We start from the raw sequence: 24,385 nt of genomic DNA, 5'->3' as shown, positions 1-24,385 counted from the left end.
TTGGTTGTGAGACGCAGAGTAGGTGAACGGATGATCTCCGCATGTGTGGTTCCCACCGTGAAGCATGGAGGAGGAGGTGTGATGGTGCAGGGTGCTTTGCTGGTGACACTGTCTGTGATTTATTTAGAATTCAAGGCACACTTAACCAGCATGGCTACCACAGCATTCTGTAGCGATACGCCATCTCATCTGGTTTGGTCTTAGTGGGACTATCATTTGTTTTTCAACAGGACAATGATCAAAACACACCTCCACGCTGTGTAAGGGCTATTTGACCAAGGAGAGTGATGGAGTGCTGCATCAGATGACCTGGCCTCCACAATCACCTGACCTCAACAGGGTTGAGATGGTTCGGGATGAGTTGGACCGCAGAGTGAAGGAAAAGCAGCCAACAAGTGCTCAGCATATGTGGGAACTCCTTCAAGGCAGCTGGAAAAGCATTCCTCATGAAGCTGGTTGAGAGAATGCCAAGAGTGTGCAAAGCTGTCATTCACTGCAAAGGGTAGCTACTTTGAAGAATCAAAACTGTATAATATATTTAGATTTGTTTAACATATGTTTTCTTACTACATGGTTGTGTTATTTCATAGTTTAGACATCGTCACTATTATTCTACAATGTAGAAAATAGTACACATAAAGAAACGCCCTTGAACGAGTAGGTGTGTCCAAACTTTTGACTGTTACATGGCAGTAAATGTTGGGCTGCATAGTTTCCAGACTGATATCCTCCGTGTGTTAGGATGACCAGAGGAAGAGCAATTATTTTTGGTAACTCTTCGAATAATATAGAAACAGTGACACTGTCCTTTCAAGTCAGCAGGCCTAAAATTAGATCCTACTCTTCTACAATACTGTATATTTCAGTTCTAATGGAGTATTTTATAGATGAAAGTTATAGGCTCTAATAAAATGGTAATATTGCATCTTTGATTTGGTTTTAAATATCTAAATTAGGTCTTTGCAAAATTGTGATAAAAACAGTATTAAAATGTGTTTCTTGTTATGCTTTTTTGCTCATCTCAAAAACGTAATTCATACATGATGGATTGTGCTTCAAGAGACACTGTTTCTCTGCATGGGGTTGGCATCCTCTACTGTACTCTCGAGAGGTGTCTGACTGACTGAACACAATAGCAGGAAAGAAGTTCCACTTTCTCCCGTTTAAAAGAGGAAATGTGTCGCAGCCGGTGTGTGCGCGTGTGACCCCTGGCTTTCCATTCCACTTCCTGCTAATTTTTGCAGGTAGGAAGGGTCAAGAAGAGTGTCCTACTCCAGGGCAACAGCCCTATGCTATTAAAAAAAAGTGTCCCGTCCACAACAGGAGAAAAACTGTCATTCAGAGCACAGCATTTTAAAAGTGTAGGTTTTGGCAATTAACACAAATAGCTTAGAGAGTCACTCCTTATCCATAGTTCATGGTTTTCAGAGGAGGTAATATCTTATATGTCTGTTTCCAGATGGACACAAGCTCTGGGTTATTGTTGCTTGAGTAGCAGAAGAGTAAGTAGAAGTCTGTCCACCACCTTTCCTGCTCAGTTCCGTTTTAGAAGTGAATTCTGTCCACTCCCAAAACTGGGGGCACTAGGCTCATGCCAGGACACCAGAGGGCAGCATAGCTTAGCTCCAGTAAGACAGGATCAGTTGTTTCAGAGGTTCAGTTTGGTGACGGGTCGCTCCCTGCTGGTCTCAGCTGATGAGTTGACTCGTTTGCGGTTGCGTTTCATCTTGGACAAGTCCTTATCGAACACCTCCCCGGAGCGCAGGGCTGAAACGAGGTCGTCGAATTCACCGTCCTCCTCACAGTTCTCCTTTGCCTTCTTGGCCTTGCGCTCCTTCTCCCTCTGCTCCTTCAGCTGAGGGGACAAAACAGGAGGAACTTAGTGACTCACACTTACAGTAGCATTGTATTTGGTGTATTGAGTAAATGAGCAGTACAGCAGTACAAGAGTAGTGCTCATTTACAATACTGAGTAAATGAGCACTACTCTTGACCTACATTTGAGTGTGACTAGGTCAAGAGTAGCTTGCGTATTGTGTAATCTCACAAACACTAGTTTGATACCCATTTGTAATAATTGTTACATAATGAATGAGTGGTGAAATGGTGACCATAGGTGACTCTCTCTAGTGTTGTGGTTGGAGATAGACAATCTTAACAATCTAACCTGTGCTTCCATGCGGGCCCGTCGTTCCTCTTCCTCCTTGCGTCTGCGCATGTTCTCATTCTCCTGCTTAGCGTCAGCGAACGCCTGCAGGAATTGGTCGAAGATTCCAAAGAACTCGTCAGGCTGCATACGGGTTGCATCCTCTCCAAAATGCTGCACTGCCTTCAGAAACTGGAGAGAAAACAAAGTTAGTCACCAAGTACTTCAAGATGGTCAAACTGCCTTTCCTGGAAAGAAAAAGGAGTATCTGTGATCCTTCATCAAGATGTAATGAAATGCAGTCTGTGTGTCACAGGTGATTCAGTGTGAATGTAGGTGAACATTCTTTCAGTGATACACTAGGGATGAATGTGTGAGACCTTGTTGCCTGGTTGATTAATCTAGCTTTAAATCAGAACCTACCCCCATCACACCTGGGTTTAAATACTATTTTAAATCCTAACTAATACATTATCTTGGCTTGATTGAGCTTGTCTGGCACATTGGAACCAACAGAACTGTTGCAAATGTTCACCTGGCACAGGTGAACTGAGGGCAAACACTCAGTATTTGAAAGATTTCGAATAGTATTTGAACCAGGGTCTAATCCCAACAGAGATAGTGTCTTCCTCCCTGTCATTGTAAAGTGTAATTTGACACATACATAACCCTCTATCCCCTGCACATGTATCAAATATATTCCACATGGCACGGGGGGGGGGGGGGGGGGGGTTGGGGGAAACCACGCCTTTGAAACTGATAGCCTTGACCCATCTTAGTTAAACACTAACTGCCTATATTCAGAGGTTCCAATGTCCACACAGGTAGACTTTACTATGTCTTTACTAAGTTACTATGTCGCTGAAATACAGTGAAACACGTGGCATAGCATTCCCAGATATATGAGTTGGTTCGATCTTTAAAAGGTGACTTCAAAGCTGCAGTAAGAAGACTGTGTGCTACCTACTTGGTTATGTGGCCAAGGATAATGTTACAGGATTTGCGATGCCCATCTATTATTTTTTATAGCTCTATTAGAGCTCCTAGTTGTGAAAAGGAGGGGAAAGATGGACAACACGACCCCAACCCCATAGAAATATAACTACTAGAATGTACATTCCCATTCAAGTCAGTGTTCTGTGATGGGTGAACCAACACCCATTTGAGTGTAACCATGAGTGTTCCTGTCAAGTTGCCGTGGTCTGAAGGGCTTTGTCCTCACATACAGACAGACAGACAGACAGACAGACAGACAGACAGACAGACAGACAGACAGACAGACAGACAGACAGACAGCATGGCCCCCAGCCCTCTACCCCCCGTTCTCACCAGCTCCTTGGCCTCAGTCAGAGAATCATCCACCTCTGAAAAGCTGAAGCTGGCCACAGTGATGAAATGGCTCACCACAGACACAAACTTATCCCCCGAAACCTGAGGATGACCTCTCTGGAAATCCAGCTCCTACAGGGAACAGCATTACAGGAGAATTACATGATTGCCATCAGACAACCCACAACACAAGAGTACAGTACCATGCCCTTGGTAGAGGAGTGTAAGCCTAATTACACTGCCTGAGATATCATGTGTGGCTTCATTAAGGGAAACCAACATAAAATGGCCACTCACCAGCTCCACACTCTTCAGACCAGAGCGTAGATTGTTGATGTCTTTCTCCAGCTCTGTCATACTGTGGATAAGAGGAGAGGAAAGGGAAAGAGAGGGACTGGAGTTTATTCACATGAAACAATTACAAACCATCTGTTCTCCAATCAAGCTATAAATTAGAGACATGAAATGTGAGACAATAAAACCCAACTTCCTCCCTTCTCACTCAGGAAATAAATAGATTCAGGGTTCACTAGGTTTTAACAGAAACTAACTTAGATGATCTTTATTTGCAACATGTTTTCTTACCGTTTTAGGTTTCCTTAAATCTATGGATTATGCTGTTTGCTATAATATTGCTTTCTTCTGGTAAGACAGGAAACACCTTGACCTACCAAAGGTTCTAGGGTTCACACTTCACACATTTGAATTAGGGGCATTAAGAACAACCTGTGACTCTGACAAATCCAGACAATATAAATATGACCTTTGACCCTCTATGTAAACAAGGTTTGTAAGGCAACACACACAGCAATACGGTCTTAACCTTTCACATTTTCCACTTAAAGTCAGGCACCATAAATGTAGCTTAGAGAGGAAGACTCAACTTTTACACTGTTGTTACAAGGTTAATTACACACAATTGCTACACAGACATGAAAGCAACTTTGGTTTATGAAACAGTATCGGTAGTGCGTGTGTGTGTGTGTGATGGGGGTGGAGGGGGGGTTCTGATTCAGTCATCCTTAGCAGCAGTTCTTACTTGACTTTAGCTGCCTCTGGAACACTCTGAAGCTCCTCCTGGAACACAGCCACTTTGGGATACTTCTGCTCCAGGATGGTGATCAGGTAATGCAGCAGAGTAATGTTCCTATAAACACAAACATCATATACATCACACACAACGTCATTCTCTTTTAAACTTAGAGTTGTGTCATTTGGACAGGTTTCATTAATTCATATCAATGGAATATATATATATGATATATAAACCAGACCATTTCTTACTTGTCAATGCTGGACTTGGTGTCAGCGATCTTGTTGAGTGAGGACACTTTGAAGCCATAGGCGTTTCCCCTCTGGCCCTTGTTCATGTAGTTACCAAAGGCCAGGACCACTTCCAGAAGCTGCTTGAGGTTGCGGCTCTGCAGCATCTCTTTAGAGGCCCTGGTTAGAGCTGGGGAGAGGAAGAAGTTACGAGGATGCCTAGTTAAATAAAGGTTAAATAAAAATGTAAGTCAGTTAAGAACAAATTCTTATTTACAATGACGGCCTACCAGGGAACAGTGGGTTAACTGCCTTGTTCAGGGGCAGAACGACAGATTTTACCTTGTCAGCTCGGAGATTTGATTTAGCAACCTTTCAGTTACTGGCCCAACGCTCTAACCACTAGGCTACCTGCCGCCCCAAAAGACATTGGTTGAATCCCAAATGGCATCCTAGTCCCTATAAAGACTCATACATACACTACATGACCAAAAGTATATGTGGACACCTGCTCGTCGAACATCTCATTCCAAAATCATGGTCATTTATATGGAGTTGGTCCCCCCCTTTGCTGCTATAACAGCCTCCCCTCTTCTGGGAAGGCTTTCCACTAGATGTTGGAACATTGTTGCGGGGACTTGCTTCCATTCAGCCACAAGAGCATTAGTGAGGTTGGACACTGATGTTGGTCGATAAAGCCTGGCTCGCAGTAAGCGTTCTAATTCATCCCAAAAGGTGTTTGATGGGGTTGAGGTCAGGGCTCTGTGCAGGCCAGTCAAGTTCTTCCACACTGATCTCGACAAACCATTTCTGTATGGACCTTGCTTTGTGCACGGGGCATTGTCATGCTCCTACAATGTTATTGTATGCTGTAGCGTTAAGATTTCCCTTCACTGGAACTAAGGGAAATTAGCACTCGGCGGGTCCCATTCTATGAGCTTGTGTGGTCTACCACTACGCGGCTGAGCCTTTGTTGCTCCTAGACGTTTCCACTTCACAATAACAACACTTACAGTTGAGCGGGGCAGCTCTAACTGGACAGAAATTGGGCGAACTGACTTGTTGGAAAGGTGGCATCCTACGACGGTGCCACATTGGAAGTCACTGAGCTCCTCAGTAAGGCCATTCTACTGCCAATGTTTGTCAACGGAGATCACATGGCTGTGTGATTTTATACACCTGTCAGCAACATGTGTGGCTGAAATAGCCAAATCCACTAATGTGAAGGTGTGTCCACATACTTTTGTATATAGGGTACCTTTAACACCTTAGATAGCATTGTATCTGCAGGCTTTGATTATTGCCAGCATCTCTCATTAGAGTATGTTTACATTTGATTCCACAGTCCAACCAGTTATTCAAATGGTTTAAAGGTAGATCATTTGAGCATCGAACATTGTAAAGAAAATCCTACCTTCAACTTTAGGTTTGACTTCGACGATTCTTTCAGCAAACTTCTTTTTGAAGTAGAGGGACTGCAACCTCTGCTGGTAATGGTTGATCCTGTATTGTAGTTTGAAGTGAAAAGGTTAATTAGGAGTTTACATAGATACAACGCTCCACTGAAACGGTTTGTGTAATATGGTATGACGTCCTAAATGAAGGGCATTAACTTTTTAATAGAAAGACAGTTTTTTGGGGTTTTGTTCACACATTTTATCAACAATCGGGGTTAAATGACTTTGACCTCATTCTGAGGTTGTGTGACAAAAAAACAACATCTTTGCAACATCTTTTACAAATGATCTTACTGGATTAAATACCCAACATGGAAAACTCAGAGCACATTTAATAAAGAAGCTCCTTTCCTTCTCCCTGCCCAAACGCTGTTTCCATGGCTACAATGTTTTCAGGAAGCCAAAACACAAACGTCGCCAGATCCTGGAAGGAAGTCTCTATTCCCATAGTAAACGGCTTGATACATCATGGAAAAAATGGTGCCGGTGCTACACTTGTACATTAGAACCTGCACATTGTTTCCCTTCCTGTAATCTAGTAATCCAATCTTCATTTGTAACACAGAATGCTCATTAAAGCGAGAGCTATTAAAACAGTGAGCCCTATCCCTGGGGTTTTGTTCTTTGTTGCTGCGCGAGCCGAGAATGTCTCCCCATGGGGGCTTCATATTAATTCATGAACAATATGAGGTACATGGAAAGTTCAGCTGCCTGCCGCCACCTACACACCAGCCTCCCCCTCAACCACAACCTCCCCCTTAGCTTGTAGACAGTGACAGTGAAAGAATTTACACACTCACATATTATACTTAAAACATAATATTAATAATCATCATAATTTGGTGGGTGCTTATTTGTCTTGTTACACATGGTTTGAAATGGAAATGTGTTTTTTGCATATCCCAACTCCCCCTGAGACACCCTTGGAGAGTGAACATTGAGCAATTAAGTCCCTTGAGCAATAAAGTGCCTTGCTCAAGGGTACAGAAAGATTTTTCACCTTGTTGGCTCAGGAATTCGAACTAGTGACCTTTCGGTTACTGTCTCAATGCTCTAACCACTAGGCTACCTGCCACCACAAAAAAAACTAAACCGTTTGGGGGCTGAATCTCATAAGTATAGTCCATAGTGAATTAAATGGAGAGCATCTATTTGACCTAAACAGGTCCAAATACAGTGCTGTTAATTTGATTTACTAAAGAATGATCCCAATGGCCTACACTGGCACCTTTTTAATGTCTAGAGTGATGTCCCTCAGCAGTTAGATATGCCAAAGAGATTTATGTTAAAAAGACGTTCACATCCAGCTAGCATGTGTCACTGTGTGTCATACATATGCTCCTGGTGTTGTAAAACAATGAGGGGATTCGATTAATCTGGCCTGGGCGCCCAGGTAGGTGTGCTTTGCACTGGGTGAAAGTTGATTACATTCGTTATGGAACCGGGCTGCCTCCGGGCATGAGCTAGGTGGCCCATTCAAAGCCTAACAAAATTCTAGCATACGGTATGGAAAAGAGATGTTGTATGTTTCTGGACGATGCACCATTCTGCCTTGTTGACAACATAACCGAGAGGCGCAGATTACTGTTCCATTTGAGAAGGGCACTCCTCCCTCACCATTCAAGTCATGGGCCATAGACCAGCATTATCGAATCCGCCCAATGATCGGTCTCGATTCCTGACATTTTATTACAATACTATAAAAAGCATGAACTGGCGCTAAACCCAGAGAAAATGATTTAGTGTAGAGGTGATGACTAACGGCGAATAAACTGTAAGCTATAAAACAAAGACAGTCACATATGTATAAACTCCCAGTAATTTATTGGGTAAAACACCAACATTTCGGCATCACTGTGCCTTCTTCAGGGTGATACTATAAACACAGAATGTGTTGTTACAGTAAACCGACAATGGAGTCAGTCCCTGATGAAGACAACTTTTTAACAATTAAGTAGTTTTTAAGTCAACTTCCCTTGTCATCCAAGAGCACCTGAGTATTTTCCAGTATACCAACAACAAAATAACATCCTGTGGCTAGTGCCTAATATGGGGAATGTAGTGATACACATTGTAATAGTACCAATTTTGTATTATGATACCGAAACGAAGTCCGTACCTGCTCATCTCGTAGAGGAAGCGGTCAGCTTTGGCCATGCGGTCCAGCTCATGCTTGTGCTCCTCCAGGAGATCCACGTCACTCTTCTCTGGGACAAACTTTAGCAGCTGGACAGGAACACACCAGGGGGAGAAGACTGTTACCAAGAGAGATCTTGTACATCCACATGCTAATCCCCATATAGATTCACTGTGATAGCTAATGTCTGGTGAGCTTTCTGGCGCAAAATGTAAGGTAAGGCGAGTTTCCACCTTACTACGTAAAGACAGCATTCAGATCCTTTAAACCCTTGCTAAATAACCTACGCCATCCGGGCAGGGCCATGCCCCACCCCTACAAATACTCCAATCCGTCACTAACCCAGTCCCCTTATTTAGGTCCCTAAAGCAACAGCAACAAAAAGTCTTATAAAACTGGATTATCCTTCAAGTACTCTCACATCTATTTGAAATTACTATAGTATTTCACCTAGTAACCATCATAATTATGGGGCGACAAAAAACATGAAGGCTCAGTGGTTTTGAGAAAAGTTTAACAGGGGATGAGGAAGGAAGAAAACGTGACAAACTGTATCCCCCCCCCCCCCCCCCCCCTTGGGTTGTGCAATGGCGGAGATCTTTGTGAGCTATACTCGGTCTTGTCTCAAGATGGTAAGTTGGTGGTTGAAGATATCCCTCTAGTGGGGGCTGTGCTTTGGCAAAGTGGGTGGGGTTCTATCCCGCCTGTTTGGCCCTGTCCGGGGGTATCGTCGGACAGGGCCACAGTGTCTCCCGACCCCTCCTGTCTCAGCCTCCAGTATTTATGCTGCAGTAGTTTATGTGTCGGGGGCTAGGGTCAGTCTGTTATATCTAGAGTACTTCTCCTGTCTTATCCGGTGTCCTGTGGGAATTTAAGTATGCTCTCTCTAATTCTCTCTCTCAGAGGACCTGAGCCCTAGGACCATGCCTCAGGACTACCTGGCCTGATGACTCCTTGCTGTCCCAAGTCCACCTGGCTGTGCTGCTGCTCCAGTTTCAACTGTTCTGCCTGCGGCTATGGAACCCTGACGTGTTCACCGGATGTGCTACCTGTCCCAGACCTGCGGTTTTCAACTCTCTAGAGACAGCAGGAGCGGTAGAGATACTCTGAATGATTGGCTATGAAAAGCCAACTGACATTTACTCCTAAGGTGCTAACCTGTTGCACCCTCGACAACCACTGATTATTATTACTTGACCCTGCTGGTCATCTATGAACATTTTAACATCTTGGCCATGTTCTGTTATGATCTTCACCCGGCACAGCCAGAAGAGGACTGGCCACCCCTCATAGCCTGGTTCCTCTAGGTTTCTTCCTAGGTTCTGGCCTTTCTAGGGAGTTTTTCCTAGCCACCGTGCTTCTACACCTGCATTGCTTGCTGTTTGGGGTTTTAGGCTGGGTTTCTGTACAGCACTTTGAGATATCAGCTGATGTAAGAAGGGCTTTATAAATACATTTGATTTGATGGATCGGATGGAATTGGGACCTGCTATATGGTATAAAGCCATTAAGCCGCTACAGTTGAGAGGAGGGCTACATGCTGTATGATTGAGAGAGGAGGGCCCACCTGCTCCAGCATGTCTTTGGGCAGATCCTCCTGTTCGTCCATAGTCAGGATGGCCCTCTTGATCTCCTCATTGGTCAGCTTCAGGCTGCAACACAACAGCATCAGCATTACCACAGAGGACTACTGTACACCAGTTCTAAATGGTCAACAAGAGAGGACACCAGTTGTACCAGTTAATGCCTTATTATGGGTGTGTTTACTTTTTGTTTCAAAAGTAATGTGAAATGCATTCGTGTTATGTAATGTACTGTTCTACATGTGTCACCTCAAACAATTATCAGTTAGTATCCATTTTGAAAAGCACTAAGTGTCAGTTAAAAAGAAAGTAAAGTCCAGAACTTAATATCGTGTGCCGCACACATTCAGCAGTTGCAGAGACAGAGTCAATATTTCAAGTCACAGCTATTAGAAAGAGCCAGCCAGCCAGAGAGAGCAGGTGGCAGAAAGCCTGGTGGTTCTGCTCTTTGAAAAGCTCCATTGGCAAACAAACACCCTCATCATCTGAGCCTGAAGCCCTAGCCTACCACAGCAGACCACGGTGCTTTCTGACAGGACTTCTCACAGTCCGAATACCTGATTTAGGCACACACTAATGACAGAGCAATTAAGATTCAGTCATGTCAATTTTTTTAAATAAATGTACATATTAGCCTTATTCAAAGTGTTGGCTAGGTCTGAAAAGGCTTGTTAATGCATAATTGATACCACTTTGCAGAAATAAAACATTTTCAAGTCTGCAAGTTCAAAAAAAGGAATGAACCGCTGTTCATAAACCACAAATATTGAATGAGACTTTAAATACAGGAAGCAATCAAAATAGCTGAATCCCTTAAACTTTCAGGTTTCTTTTACAGTGTTTAAATTGAGAAGGATAGCTACATGAAATTAACTTAGTAGAAAGGACACAAGCCTCTGTTTGTGGTTGCTGCCATGGAGACCAGGGATGACAGTAATGAAGCAGCAAATAGTTCCTGGCCAACATCATCCCGTTACAAAGTACATATTTTATTCTTGGCTGCACTTGATGTTTAAACACATTGTCAAATATGAAAAATTATCTCTCAACTTGAGTCGAAGTTGATGTAAATACAGAATTGCTCAAATGGTAGATTAAATACGAATTGAATGTACACACTTGGCTGTGTACGTTAACAAATGAAGTGTGTGTGTGTTTGTACGCGTACATGTATGTGTGTGGAAAAATACATTTCAAGCACCCATCAGATGGACACGATCACAATAAGCGATCTCCACTAATATAAGTAGGACATACTTCTGCAATGATGTCATGGGGTAGAAAGGTCAAATACTAACCGAGAGAGGAGGATGTTACAGTTCTGGGCTCTGCGACCGTCAATGACTGACAGCTCCTTGACCTTCTTGGAGGTCACAGTATCATCTTCGGACTCTTTCTGGAAGGAGAACATTTGGGAGGGAAGGAAGAGTTTGAGCATGAACCGTAATTAGCTGAACTTCACATTCCGTTCATGTAAACAGAATATTGTATAATTTATCACACTAAGGCACTTTGGGATGGAGGCTAGCACGCAGAACAGCTCATTCTTTTTGTACTACTGTACATGACCTTAAATTATACTCTCTACCATCAGGCTAGATTTAGACAGCTTTACTGTTTAATAAACACCCAATTGTAAATCACTCATCATACTGAAGCACTTTTGGATGCAGTATTTGCTGAACACAGCAAATGCTTGTGACTACATGACCTTAAATAATACTCTCTCTGGGAGGAAGAGCCACACCTAATACACCAGGGTTATATTCATTAGGGAACACGTAGAAAAATATTTTGCAACGTAAAACAAAAAAATGTGTGTTTCCTATTGTACAAGCCCAAGTAGTCGTTGCTTGTCTCAGTCAGTATTCACATTTGTGCGTAATGAATAAGATCCAGGAATAACAGTGCCCCATGCTATGCTAGGTGGCTGACTCACACCTGCATACAGTTTAGCTGTTGATCAACGGCAATAGGAACAAGTGTTTTTAAGGCCTCTTCCATTTCACCACCTGCTGGTACATAGTAACCAGACCACAAAACAGACACACACACACGCACATACACACACAAAGACTAGACCCGATACCCATATGCATCCACCATAAACCCTAACAAAAGCCCAGGATGCACAGGAGACACACAGTATGAACATAAAACAGCAAATTGTTCCTTTGAATGGGTCAGTATTTGAAACTGCCAAATGGAGGACAGCTGTGAAACAGGCTGTGTGAAATAGTGTGTTTGGCGATCAATTGCTTCACCCCAAGAATACAGGAGAGATTTGTTTTTGGAAAACGGAGATCTGGCACTTTTTTATAGTTGCAAGACTCCAGCTGTTTGCAGAATTGACTGCGTGCCACAAAACCAATTTGGCTAATTATGTTCAGAAACATCTTGAAATGATAACCAATAAAACAGTTCATTCAAACATCATGTTGGTGTGTTTAGAAGTACAGTATATTCTAAAAGTATTGATTGAAAGAATAAATCCACAGAAACGCAGAGATGGAGGCTGCAGGAAGACATGGCTTTCACAAGTATTTCACCTCTACGGACACACATACACACAGAGACACACGATCCCCATAGACATAAACAGGACAGAGACAAGGAGAGAAAGAGAGCAGCGTACGATGAAGGACGGTAGCGAGCATCAAGACAGAAGCGTCACAGAAGCAGAGTAGGGTAAACGTCAGAGGGGTCAGAGTTCACTCACCTTGTTATTGTTCATTGTTAAGAAGTCCTAATCAGGTAGGTGGGCAGGAAGCAAGGAAGATTCGGCATTCATTATTAATCAGAACAAGCGTGCAGTAGGCTATGTATGGTGAAATACAGGGCCAGCTCAGTGGCCATTTATGCATTTGTTTGTGAGGAAAAGCGGAATCATGAGTCAGAGATGCAAATTAACTTTGTTCAGACACATCATAAACAGCATGGCTTAAAATTCATAAATTCCTTATACAACAAAAGGAATTCAATTTGATGCAACTTTATTTATACTTTTAATGGGTAGTTAGTAATGGGAATTGGGCCCTAGTCTAACCTTTCCAATCACAGACTTTTTAGGTTGGTTAAAGGAAAAGGTATAGGAAAAGTGATATCTGGAGGATTTCAACTGAACTAGAATAGACATTGTGGACATATAAAGGCTTAATGAAAAATGCCACCCTTCTCATGCAGCATCATCAGTAAACTATCCAAGGACCATGTTATCAGCATGGCTACTTCCTGTTCCAAACATTAATTCCGTCTGGGAACACTCACAAAGTAGATGATTCAATTGATCGGACCTACAAAAAACAAAAAAGCTAGCCTGGTCCCAGATCTGTTTGTGCTATCTTGCCAAGCCTTAAGGTCATTGTCACCATAGGAGTTGGCAAGACAGCACAAACCGATCTGAGACCAGGCTACAGTAAAATGCTCTGTAATGGCCTGATTGCCCTTTAAGCCAGTTCCAGACAATGTGTTGAGAAGTGCTGCTGAAAGGATTCAGTTACAAAGTGCAATGGCATGCATGTGTTTATCACTAGCTAGAAGTGTTTGTTAGAACAGCATGGTCAGTGGCCATGGAAACACTCAAAGTAGTTACATGCAAATTGTTAAGAAGTGATTTGAGGTCTTGTGTCCTGTGCTTAAGGATGAATTGCTATATACTGAAATGCCTTTTCCCTACAGTAATACTTTGGTATTTAGGTGTTAAACTATACCTGCTGTCTCTGGTATGCAGAGAAGGTCTTCTCGATGTCCTCAAGGTCCAGGATTTTGAAAACCTTGATGTCATCGACATCCGTCCACACAGTGCCCTCCAGCTTATTCTGCAACAAAACAGCCCCCATCCATAACTAAGACTGTAAAAGTTACAACAACAACATATAAACACGTCTAGGGCTGGTTGGCGATATTGATTTCATGCCATTGTGCAAACAATGCAAGAGATAAAGCATTGGGTAAAAAGGCAATCCTTATCCTTCATTCCCCCTGGACAGTCAGATGTAGCTACAAAAACCTCTGTTCTGTCTGCCTCGTCAGCACAGCCAGCACTCACTCCCTCTGTACTAGACAGACATGCACAAAAAAAATGTAATTACTGGCTTTATCCAAAATGACACCCTATTAAGTGCATTACTTTTGACCATGGTCCATAGAGCTCTGGTCGAAATTAGTGCACTTCATGGGGAATAGGGTGCCATTTTGGAAGCAGTCCATCACGTTCTGACTAAGCAGAACTCACTGACCTCAGCCAGCTTGGCCCAGTTGAATGACTTGAGTGGGTTGGTGGGCTGGGGGATGTTCTTTTTCAGCCCTGGTCCCATGGGAGCTCCAGGTGGAGGAGGGGGACCCATGCCTGGAGGAGGAGGAGGGCCACCGGGTGGAGGGGGTGGCGGTGGAGGCATGCCCCCAGGGGGTGGTGGAGGGGGTGGGGGCATGGCAGCATGCATGGGAGGGGGTGGTATGGGACCTCCAGGGGCCCCAGGTATGAGTGGATGGCCACCAGGAACACTTGGATTTGGCCTCTGAAAAATATGGGACACATTGGGATGTACATTCGATTAGTACTGGATGTATTACAATAATTTCTGTTACATAATGGAAATCATAGAAGCACTCTGTACTAGCTAGAGCAGTTCTAATCAACATTTATTGATTTGGAAGAACATCACAAGGCAATGTTGTTGTTCATGTCTAACTGTGCAGTAATCAAACATCCTATGTATCCACTCCTAAACTGAACGGCTAAGGGGAATCTCAATCGCACTCCACTGCCCTTTCACACATGAACAAAAGGAACGCCTATGTGAGAATGCTGTTCATTGACTACAGCTCAGCATTCAACACCATAGTGCCCACGAAGCTCATCACTAAGCTTAGGATCCTGGGACTAAACACCTCCCTCTGCAACTGGATCCTGGACTTGCTGACGGGCCGCCCCCAGGTGGTATGGGTAGGCAACAACACGTTTGCCACGTTGATCCTCAACACTCTAGCCCCTCAGGTGTGTGTACTTAGTCCCCTCCTGTAACTCCCTGTTCACCCACGACTGCGTGGCCAAACACGACTCCAACACCATCATTAAGTTTGCTGATGTCACAACGATGGTAGACCTGATCACCGACAACGATGAGACAGCCTATAGGGAGGAGGTCAGAGAACTGGCAGTGTGGTGCCAGGACAACAATCTCTCCCTCAATGTGAGCAAGACAAAGGAGCTGATCGTGGACTACAGAAAAAGGCGGGCCGAACAGTCACCCATTAACATCGACGGAGCTGTAGTGAAGCTGGTCGAGAGTTCCAAGGTCCTTGGTGTCCACATCACCAACGATCTATCATGGTCCAAACACACCAAGACAGTCGTGAAGAGGGCACATCCAAACCTTTCCCCCTCAGGAGAATGAAAAGATTAGGCATGGGTCCCCAGATCCTCACATTTTTTTTACAGCTGCACCATCGAGTGCATCCTGACCGGTTGCATCACCGCCTGGTATGGCAACTACTCGGCATCTGACCGTAAGGCGCTACAGAGTGTAGTGCTTACGGCCCAGTACATCATTGGGGCCAAGCTTCCCGCCATCCATGACCTATATAATAGGCGGAGTCAGAGGAAAGACCATGAAATTATCAGAGACTCCAGTCAACCAGTCATGAACAGCAAGCGGTACCGGAGCGCTAAGTCTAGGACCAAAAGGCTCCTTAAGAGCTTCTACCACCAAGCCATAAGACTGCTGAACAATTCATCAAATGTCCACCGGACTATTTACATTGACCACCATTTGTTTTGTATACTGCTGCTACTCGCTGTTTATTAACTATGCATAGTCATGTACAAATGACCTCAACTAACCTGTACCCCCGCAAATTGACTCGGTACCGGCACCCCCTGTATATAGCCTCGTTATTGTTATTGTGTTACTTTTTACTTTAGTTTATTTGGTCAATATATTCTTAACTCTTCCTGAACTGCTCTGTTGGTTAAGGGCTTGTAAGTAAGCATTTCACGGTAAGGTCTACACTTGTTGAATTCAGCGCATGTGACAAATACAGTTTGATTTGATTTGAAAAGAGGACGTTAGCCTGGCCCCAGAACTGTTTGTGCTGTGTAGCCAACTGCTATGGTTGTTGTTTAGCACGCAATTATCGTAGGAATTCGCAAGACAGCAGGCTATGTTGTTGTTCATATACAACTGTACTATAACCAAAGCATCCTGCCTTTATTCCTGATTGGAAAAGCTAAAAGAAGGAGTAAGGTGTAAAGATGTGATAGTGTAACATAAAATTACAATGCATTCTGTGATGCTATTTTCTATGTTTTTCCTTGGACTTTTGGAAGATATCCCCATTGTGAGCTAAAACAGAGATCTAAACAAACAAACGTACAGTGCTGAGGTCATGCAGCCGGGCTGAGAGGTCAGCCACCTGCTGCTTGACCTGCTTGTGTTCGCTGGACTCCTTCTCCAGCTTCTCCTTCATCTTATTCAGCGTCTGCATCATGTCCTCCTTCTCCTGGGTCTTGGCCTCACACTCGCGTTCCTTCTTATCAAACTTCTGCTGCAGCTCATGGTGCTCTGAGAAACCAGACCAGAACAGGCGAGACCGGAGCAGTCGTCAGTATGATGATACACAGTACAGAAAGGTCTGCCTTCCGACAGTTCCTAACGCTAATAGAAACCAGAAATGTGTGTACCTTTTCTCATTTTCTCGGCCTGTTCTTTCCATTGTTTGACTTCATTCTCGTTGACCAGCCTGAGCAGAAGAACAGAGGTTAATCTAACGTATTAAACATCGCAGCAAAATCCCACTAGGCATTACCCCCCCCCCCCCCCCGCCACTGAGGTTAGGCATAGGCTTAGTTTTTAAAAACGGGTTCATTAGACAAGTCATTGGTGATCAGAGTTGACAACAGGGAACCTGTAAACTTCTTCTAAACCTACCCAGTCAGATTGAGATTTGCAAGAGGCAGCTGAAGGGGTTGACTGATGTTTGTGTATGTGTGTTTGGAATTCTACGTTTCACAGATTTCCTCATCCAAAAAACAGATCAAAGCACTTTAATTCTGGATTATATTTTCAAAAGGGAATTATTAAAATCCTGGTAAAATCTGCTTGCTGATTTTTAGCAAGTATTAAGGGATCAGGGTATTCATGCTAAATCAGCAAATAGCAGTGAAAGGATTGTAAAATGAAAGTGATAATAGGACATACATAGTTTACATGTAATATTTGTGATGTACAGTACCTGGACCATTAGTGATTTTGATCATGGCCACTGTATTGAGCGCAGGATAACATGAACGCATTAATAAATATACAGCATTGATTATATTCATGATCACCATATTCGGGTTTAAAGCCATTTCTGGAATGAGGCATGTTAAATAACACATGGAGATTTATGATGAAGACCGTCAGTCCTCTGCCGTGCGGAGAACGTCAAACCGACTCAGACATAACTCAGGCATGTCAAAACATTCCCCCCCCCCCCTCACTCACATTCGCACCACGTTCTTCACGTTGAAGTTCTCCAGGGGGGTGACATCAGGGTCATGACCTTTGTCGTTCTGCAGGACGATCTGCTGGACGATGCGGTCCAGGAGGAGCCAGTAATGCACTGTGTTCCCACTACGCTTGTCTGAGAGAAGAGAGAGCTTTATCAATACCCTAAGGGAACATTTGATTGCGCCAGCCAATGCATATGCAACAAGAAACATCTAGGGCCAGTCTTCTGGACACAAACTAAGTCTAGTCCGGGAGTAAAAAGCATGTTTAATTGAGATTGTCCATTGAGAATGCTTCTTAGTCTAGGACTAGGCTAAATCTATGCCCATGAAATCCTACCATACACATAGCAACACAATAAGGACAGAGTCTAAGGGGAGAGATTAGGCTGAAGTCAGCTCCCTCAGGACAACATACACAAAGCTAAAGCATTGTGAAGGAACAACATTTCCGCTGTAGTGTCGAAAGTTCTTATCAAACGGCAGAACACGCTCTAGAGAGAAACCCCTTACATAAGCAGAACTCCAACAATAATTTCCAGGTATTTAAAACTACCTAGAGAGGACATCATTTTTACTGCTGTTCTAAAATACACTAAAAACACTGATATATAACCACCTTGGATCCCTCTGAGAAACCAAACCGTTTAGTTCTCAAAGATGTAAAAGTTGAGGCCTGAAGAGTCTTGGCAAACTCAAACAAATGGCGGACGGGAGGTAGGTGGCACTTACAAGGCATAAGGAGACAGTGCTGTAAGACAGATATAAAGTGCGGGTGTGCATCTGTGTGGTTCATCTTCTTCTTTATGAGCTCAAACACTTGCGTGGCACTTTTTGTGTCAATGTGCACCTGCAACAATAAAAAACAAACGTTGATATTAGAACTAGTAGACAGAGAAATGACTATTACAAACTACATGTACTGTATAGGTAAATACCAATGTTACTCACAGTGTCAAAGCGTTTTGCCAAAGATAGTTCATCCTCGTTTCTCAGCATCTCAAAGAAGTCCAAATGCCTGGAAGACAACATCTCATGGTCAGACACAATCTACTGCAGTTGGGTATGACAGTGTGGTCTAGATCTTAAATGTACTATACCAATCACGCAGTTTATGACTTCACTCACCTGTCTAACGTTGAGTTGTCGTGAGACCTCAGTTTATCGATGACTGGCTGGATGCCCAACATAAGGAACTCGTATCGCAGGTGAATTCTGAACTCAAAGCTCGACTGTGGAGTACACATAGCAGTTAAGACTCTCTGAAGACAACCAACAGGACCATAAGAGGGCAAAGATTTTGAGGAAGAGGAGTACTCACCTCCCCTGCTCCCTGACTAAGCACTGCATTGATGAAGGACATGATGGCTGTTTTCAGGTTGACCTCGTCCCTGTAGCGCCCCGTACTCCTGTCCAGGTCATTCAGCAGAGTCTAAGACAGGAAAAACGAGGAGAAATAAGGAGTAAGCATCAGTAATATGATCTTAAGAAAAAAATTGCTGTGGTCGTAAACACGAATTAGATAAACATCTGAAAGTTATAAATGTTAAGTGAATAAGACCATGCAATATCTCTGGCACAGCCTTAACACACGGTTAAGGAAAACCTTGGGCTAACACATTAGTGTGAAAAGCCCAATTGAACACTTGGCTACAGTGGTGTCTATGAGGCTAAGGTGTCTGTCTTCCCACCTGGAAGCGAGTCCTCTCGCAAGCGAACTTCTGATAGTGCAGCATTGCCTCCAAGATCTTCCTGTGCCCTCCTGGCACCAGACACACAGCGCCCATGATCTCCAGCACCGCCACTTTGGTCTTGACGTTCTCAGTTGCCAGGCTCTGGGCAATGATGTTGATGCTCTCTGTGTGGGAGAGCACATGGGAGCGCCCCTGGGAGTTGTTCATCAGGGCCTTGATGCAGCCAATCAGGGACGTGTGGATCTGGGACTCGGTGGTCTCGTAGTCCATGCTCTTCAGGAAGTTCAGGATGCAGGTCAGACCGTCCAGGTCGATGAACCGCGTCACAAACCTTTAAAGGAAGAGAATTGAGGGTATAGGTCAGGGAGAGAGACAGGTTGCATCTGAAATGGCACCCTATTCCCCATGTAGTGCACTATTTTTGACCAGAGCCCTTAGACCAGAGCCCTTTGAGACTCCCGAGTGGCACAGCGGTATAAGGCACTACATCTCAGTGCAAGAGGCGTCACTGCAGTCTCTGGTTTGTATCCAGAATGCATCACATCCGGCCGTGATTGGGAGTCCCAATGGGCGGCTCACAATTGGCCCAGTGTTGTCTGGGTTTGCCCGAGGTAGGCTGTCATTGTAAATAAGAATTTGTTCTTAACTGACTTGCCTAGTTAAATAAAGGTTAAATTAAAAAAATATATAAATAAAATGTAAAATAATGTGGTGACCATGTGTTCTATGAAAATTGACTAAATTATATTTATAGAGAGTTTGATCCCTTTGTTGCCCTCTACAGTAACTTCTCTTTGTTTAACAAAACTAAGAGTTTGCACACGTGTGTTTGCATGTGCTTTCGGTGTGCATATGTGTTCAATGTAAGCAAGTGGAATTGCAGTTTTCATTCCATGAAAACAAGAACAGAGGACAAATAAACATCTTCAGCCAGCAGCCAAGCGCCATTTAGCACAGTAAAACAGGCATGGAGGAAAACAGAGAGAGCTCATTGGTGATAAACTACCATGACCCCTGGGAGGGGTTAGAGGTGAAAGGTGAGAAGGAGACCTAACCTCTGGAGGACCTTAAGGGGAAGACATTTTACCTCACGTGTGTGTGCTTGCATACGTGCACGTGTGTGTGTGCGTGTGTCAGACTAGTCTACGCGGTGTGGTCTATAGAGCTGTAATATCATATTAATGCAGTGATGTTTGGACTGGAACTGAGTCTGAATGGCTCTCAACACAAAGCCTAGTCTGGTGATTAATCATATTAGGTCACTCTAATGATGATGAATGGACTCGGAGACTGAATTAACAGTGAATTAACTCAACCTACTTTGTGAAAATAGCAGACTCACTAAATCACTCTTGGCCAAAATCTGTTATGACTTATGCTCAAAATAGAATATGAGTTTATCATAACTAATATCTCATAAAAGAAAAGGAAACTCGATCTCGTGTGATCTAAGGCTATCCAATTCTTCAATTTCAGCCTTCGGTTTCACAAACACATACATAGCACACATCATAATTGAATGCATGCATACGAGAACATGTAAGCATTAAAAGGAGCATGAGTGTGTGAGTGTCACTGGAGCATGAGTGTGTGAGTGTCACTTACCTCATGGGTTGTGTCCTTAGAGCTGTCTTTAAGCTCTCTATTGTCTTGTTCCTCTCTTCCTCATCCTCCATTTCCAAAGCAATAAGGGTCTTCCTCTGGTGATGACAAGACGACTCAATAACAATGTGCTCACTAAAACTCAAAATGGTGTCCTTCAAGGCTCTGTTCTAGGACCGTTATGGTTCTCTGTTTTTTCCAGGCCATAAGAACTTTGACCACCAGACCTATGATTCACAGTGCTGGGAAGGAACCTGCTCAGTAACTATCCCTGGCTGTAGACCACCAGCAGGCAGCTCTTATCCTATTATCCCAGCAGACCACCAGCAGCTCCTTCACTGATACATGACTGGAGGTAATTTCCTTTACTTGGCCTGGAGCAGGCTACACCCTGTGGTAACAGTTAGAAGTTAGGGATCCAACCAGAATCTCACACCTGCCAACCCTAGTGCTACTGTAACTTCACTGCCCTGTGAAAACATCCTAAATTAGCCTATAGGGATCCCCCCCAGGACTACTACCTCCAAACCAGAGGAAGCATGTGGAGATTTAACACACAACTCCAGGGTGTGAGATTCCATTAAGGGACCATAGATTAACGTCATCAGCTTGTCAAATAGTGCATGTTCAGGTGGACAAGCCTTTTCAGCGCATATATTTTTAAAATATATGTTCTCAATAACTTACCAGGTTAAATAAAAGGTCACTATTATACTGCATATTTGCCTAATATAAACTGTGAGGGTTTCACAGTTATTTACATATGTGAGAAATATGTAGAAGAGACACACACACACAGACCCCCCCCACCCCCACCCTCCAGGCAAAACTATAAAACAAATTGATATTACCCCCTTAATTTACTCAAATTTTCCACAGATTTAGCATCAGACCATAAGCTTTTACAAGGAGAGATACCCATAAAATAGAGGGCCTACTCTATATAGTGGCTAGTGCAACACCAAAATCACATGGCTCTGTCTACACTACAGCATGGTTGGTTATTGTGTGTTATTGTTTTGCATCTGCAATGTTAGCTATATTTGCCAAGTACAGGTTGGGTGTTTGATGAGGGGAGAAGGGTACTTACAGCAGCCATGGAATTCAACTGGTCGATATAGAACTCTGGCCAGCTAGTCGCACCCTTGCTCTCTTCTCCCTCCTGAAACAGAAAAGACAGACAGACAAAGGGTTACATAAAACACACACACATTCCTTCCAAACCACATAAACGTTTAATATATTTCCCTTGACCATCATATCATCATCCAGACAAAACCCAAACCCTGTATTGAAAAGTACAGTGCATAGCCTGAGAACAGAGAATACCTCCAAGGCCTTATGACCCCTATATAACCTGACCCACTAGCGTGTAATTGCAGCTCAACTCCTTCCAGTGACAGTGGAGTGTGTGAGCTGGACTGCCCTCATTAATTTCCAGCCTAGCCTCCCTTTGGGATCATAAAAACCACACCAGATATGTACTCTCTGGTTCTCACCTGGCTCTCAGTCTCACAGAATGCATAAGGTTGCTGTGCAGCCTAATCTCATGGATTCTTATAAATCCCCTGTGTATCGCAGGCTCAAGTCGTCCATTTTGTCTTAGGTTTTGGCTGAGCATGAACAGTCTAGAGTAATGTCCAGTACATGCCTTTTCCCTCCTTAGTTATGGGTTCTCAACAGATGGTAGTATTTGTATTGTATAAAAAGGTTAATGATCTGAAATAATGCCATCGTACATTTACTGCAATTGGGTAATTTTCTATGTTTAGGCTATAATCTGCTACTGCTCCTCTTTAAATCACAGCGTACGTTTGGCCAACACTGACCAGGATCAAGCCCAGCCTTCAATGCACACGTTCTTTCAAACATTCTTCCACAATCATTTCAAAAGAGAAATTATTCTATTCTTCATTCTTTCTTCCTGTTCAGTGTCCTAGTTCCGTATACTGTCCAGTCCCCTGGCACCTCATAATTGAAGCCTTTGAGTCCCCACAGGAGTGGTTAGGTAAGCAGATTTAATGGGCTACTGGGTGAGCTGCCCACCCACACTTCCCAAAGCTTCCCAAACTAAAAAAACAAACACTAACACCAGCACACCAAAGACTGGGCTAGTGAAATGAGTGTGTGGCTTTTCTCACAGGCTTAGCAATGGTCAACACAATATCCCTTTAAAGGGGTCTAGAAATCTGTGAAAACAAAGGAGCTGGAGCACTCACTCTCTCTCCCTGATGAGGTGTTAGTTACCCAGATTCCCATCTATCCTCACCACATGAGCAATGAGATAAGGATGAAACCAGAAAATATTGGTGGCTATATATTTCAGACCGCAGAATTTATTAAAATAGTTGGGTTTAGTAGATCTTTATAAAAAAAAAAGTATGCTTCAGTTTGGTTGGTGCCTAGCCGTACTCAACCAGCCAAACAGAATGAGTGTGCTCGCATATTCCCTTAAAAGACCTTCGCTTGAAAAACAAGAAAAAAGCAGAAATAGTACCGTTTGCCCCTTTTGAGATGCCATAGCCAGTATACACTTCCTCAAAACAGTCAGTATTAATCCAAGATAACTCAAGAAATCTGTCATTCATTTTGATGTTTTTGCCGATGAGATCTTAGAGGTGCAATTTTACATCTAAGATGTTTGGTGCAGTATTTCTCAAAGAAAAAATGTGCATGGAAACTTTATTGAAGAATCCCTACTGTTGTCTAATCACAGATTAAGGTACTTTGGCTCAGAATTTGGGCTTGCCTTTAGAAAGAATGTGTGCCTGAACAGCTGAAAAAACCCTCACCCAAGTCAAAAACATCACAAAATGGTGTCATAATATATGCACAAATTCTTCTGAAATGTTTCGGCTGGGAAGCATGTGGACGACTTAAGGAGTGGGTCAGCAGGAATGAGGACAGTAGTAGTGACCACTTGTGAAATGTAGCACTGTGCTGCTATATCTCCCAGTACTTACTGGAAGACTGGTAAGCTTGGAGCTCGCTTTGTAGGTCAGTAAGACATCACTGCGACCACAGCGCACTTGCTACCCCACATTGACCACCTTGGCAGTTATCATGGCTGGAAGGGTCCGGCCAACTGACGATGAAATCTACCCGGGAATCCCAACTGAATATTGCTTAATTTCACTATTGTGTCACTTGTCTGATCAACAATAGTGAAAAACAGAGCCGTGTTCAATTTGGATCCCAGACAAGGTGCGATCCACGCAGTTAATGAGACAAGACGTCGACCCCGGTAATGGAACAATGAGGGAGCGTAAGCTGGACAGGAAATGGAATGTAAAAAACAGGAAGTGTATAAGGGCTACCTGGGTCAGAGGGCCCTGCACCTGCTATTGGCTACTGGCCATGCCACTCAGCGCCCGCCATTGAGAAGAAAGCTGCCTACTGATCAACAGACAGCAGCTGCATTGGTGTTTCTATGGCAGCACTCTCTCGCTCTCTTAACAAGGTCTTACAGTGCAGGACATGCCAGACAACAGAAACCAACCACTTACAGGGCTGTTACAGACCAGGGGGAACTCACATTCAGTCAAACACTCTCCTTTATTAAGTCAATTCCATGTAACGCCTCTCTAGATAAAACCCTCTAGTTTACAGTGGCTTCATAAAGTATTCACACCTTTACTTTTTCCAAATTTAGTTGTGTTACAGCCTGAATTTAAAATGGATT

General features: G+C 43.5%; 1 protein-coding gene across 4 annotated transcripts in view; it reads right to left on the bottom strand.

The window, feature by feature from the left end:
* Positions 1-429: 429 nt before the first annotated feature.
* LOC110497719 (disheveled-associated activator of morphogenesis 1) overlaps positions 430-24,385 on the bottom strand; it is a 72,863-nt gene continuing 48,907 nt past the window's right edge. For 3 of the 4 annotated variants that reach the window (XM_021574027.2, XM_021574026.2, XM_021574028.2), the window contains exons 4-26: positions 21,794-21,865; positions 20,707-20,801; positions 19,099-19,432; positions 18,729-18,839; positions 18,536-18,639; positions 18,359-18,425; positions 18,140-18,257; positions 17,403-17,541; positions 16,598-16,656; positions 16,291-16,478; positions 14,154-14,432; positions 13,626-13,733; positions 12,635-12,661; positions 11,214-11,311; positions 9,900-9,984; positions 8,315-8,421; positions 6,153-6,241; positions 4,760-4,928; positions 4,515-4,622; positions 3,773-3,833; positions 3,476-3,607; positions 2,168-2,338; positions 430-1,855 (exon numbers count right to left, since the gene is read on the bottom strand). In XM_021574027.2, the coding sequence (XP_021429702.2) occupies positions 1,649-1,855; positions 2,168-2,338; positions 3,476-3,607; positions 3,773-3,833; positions 4,515-4,622; positions 4,760-4,928; positions 6,153-6,241; positions 8,315-8,421; positions 9,900-9,984; positions 11,214-11,311; positions 12,635-12,661; positions 13,626-13,733; positions 14,154-14,432; positions 16,291-16,478; positions 16,598-16,656; positions 17,403-17,541; positions 18,140-18,257; positions 18,359-18,425; positions 18,536-18,639; positions 18,729-18,839; positions 19,099-19,432; positions 20,707-20,801; positions 21,794-21,865 (2,928 nt within the window). In that variant the 3' untranslated portion in view covers positions 430-1,648. The remainder of the gene's footprint in view (positions 1,856-2,167; positions 2,339-3,475; positions 3,608-3,772; positions 3,834-4,514; positions 4,623-4,759; positions 4,929-6,152; positions 6,242-8,314; positions 8,422-9,899; positions 9,985-11,213; positions 11,312-12,634; positions 12,662-13,625; positions 13,734-14,153; positions 14,433-16,290; positions 16,479-16,597; positions 16,657-17,402; positions 17,542-18,139; positions 18,258-18,358; positions 18,426-18,535; positions 18,640-18,728; positions 18,840-19,098; positions 19,433-20,706; positions 20,802-21,793; positions 21,866-24,385) is intronic. The other variant, XM_021574030.2, reaches the window with a different exon arrangement.

Source organism: Oncorhynchus mykiss, chromosome 19 (genome assembly GCF_013265735.2).
Source record: "Oncorhynchus mykiss isolate Arlee chromosome 19, USDA_OmykA_1.1, whole genome shotgun sequence".
NCBI lineage: Eukaryota > Metazoa > Chordata > Actinopteri > Salmoniformes > Salmonidae > Oncorhynchus > Oncorhynchus mykiss.
This window is presented reverse-complemented; position numbering and strand designations above follow the sequence as displayed.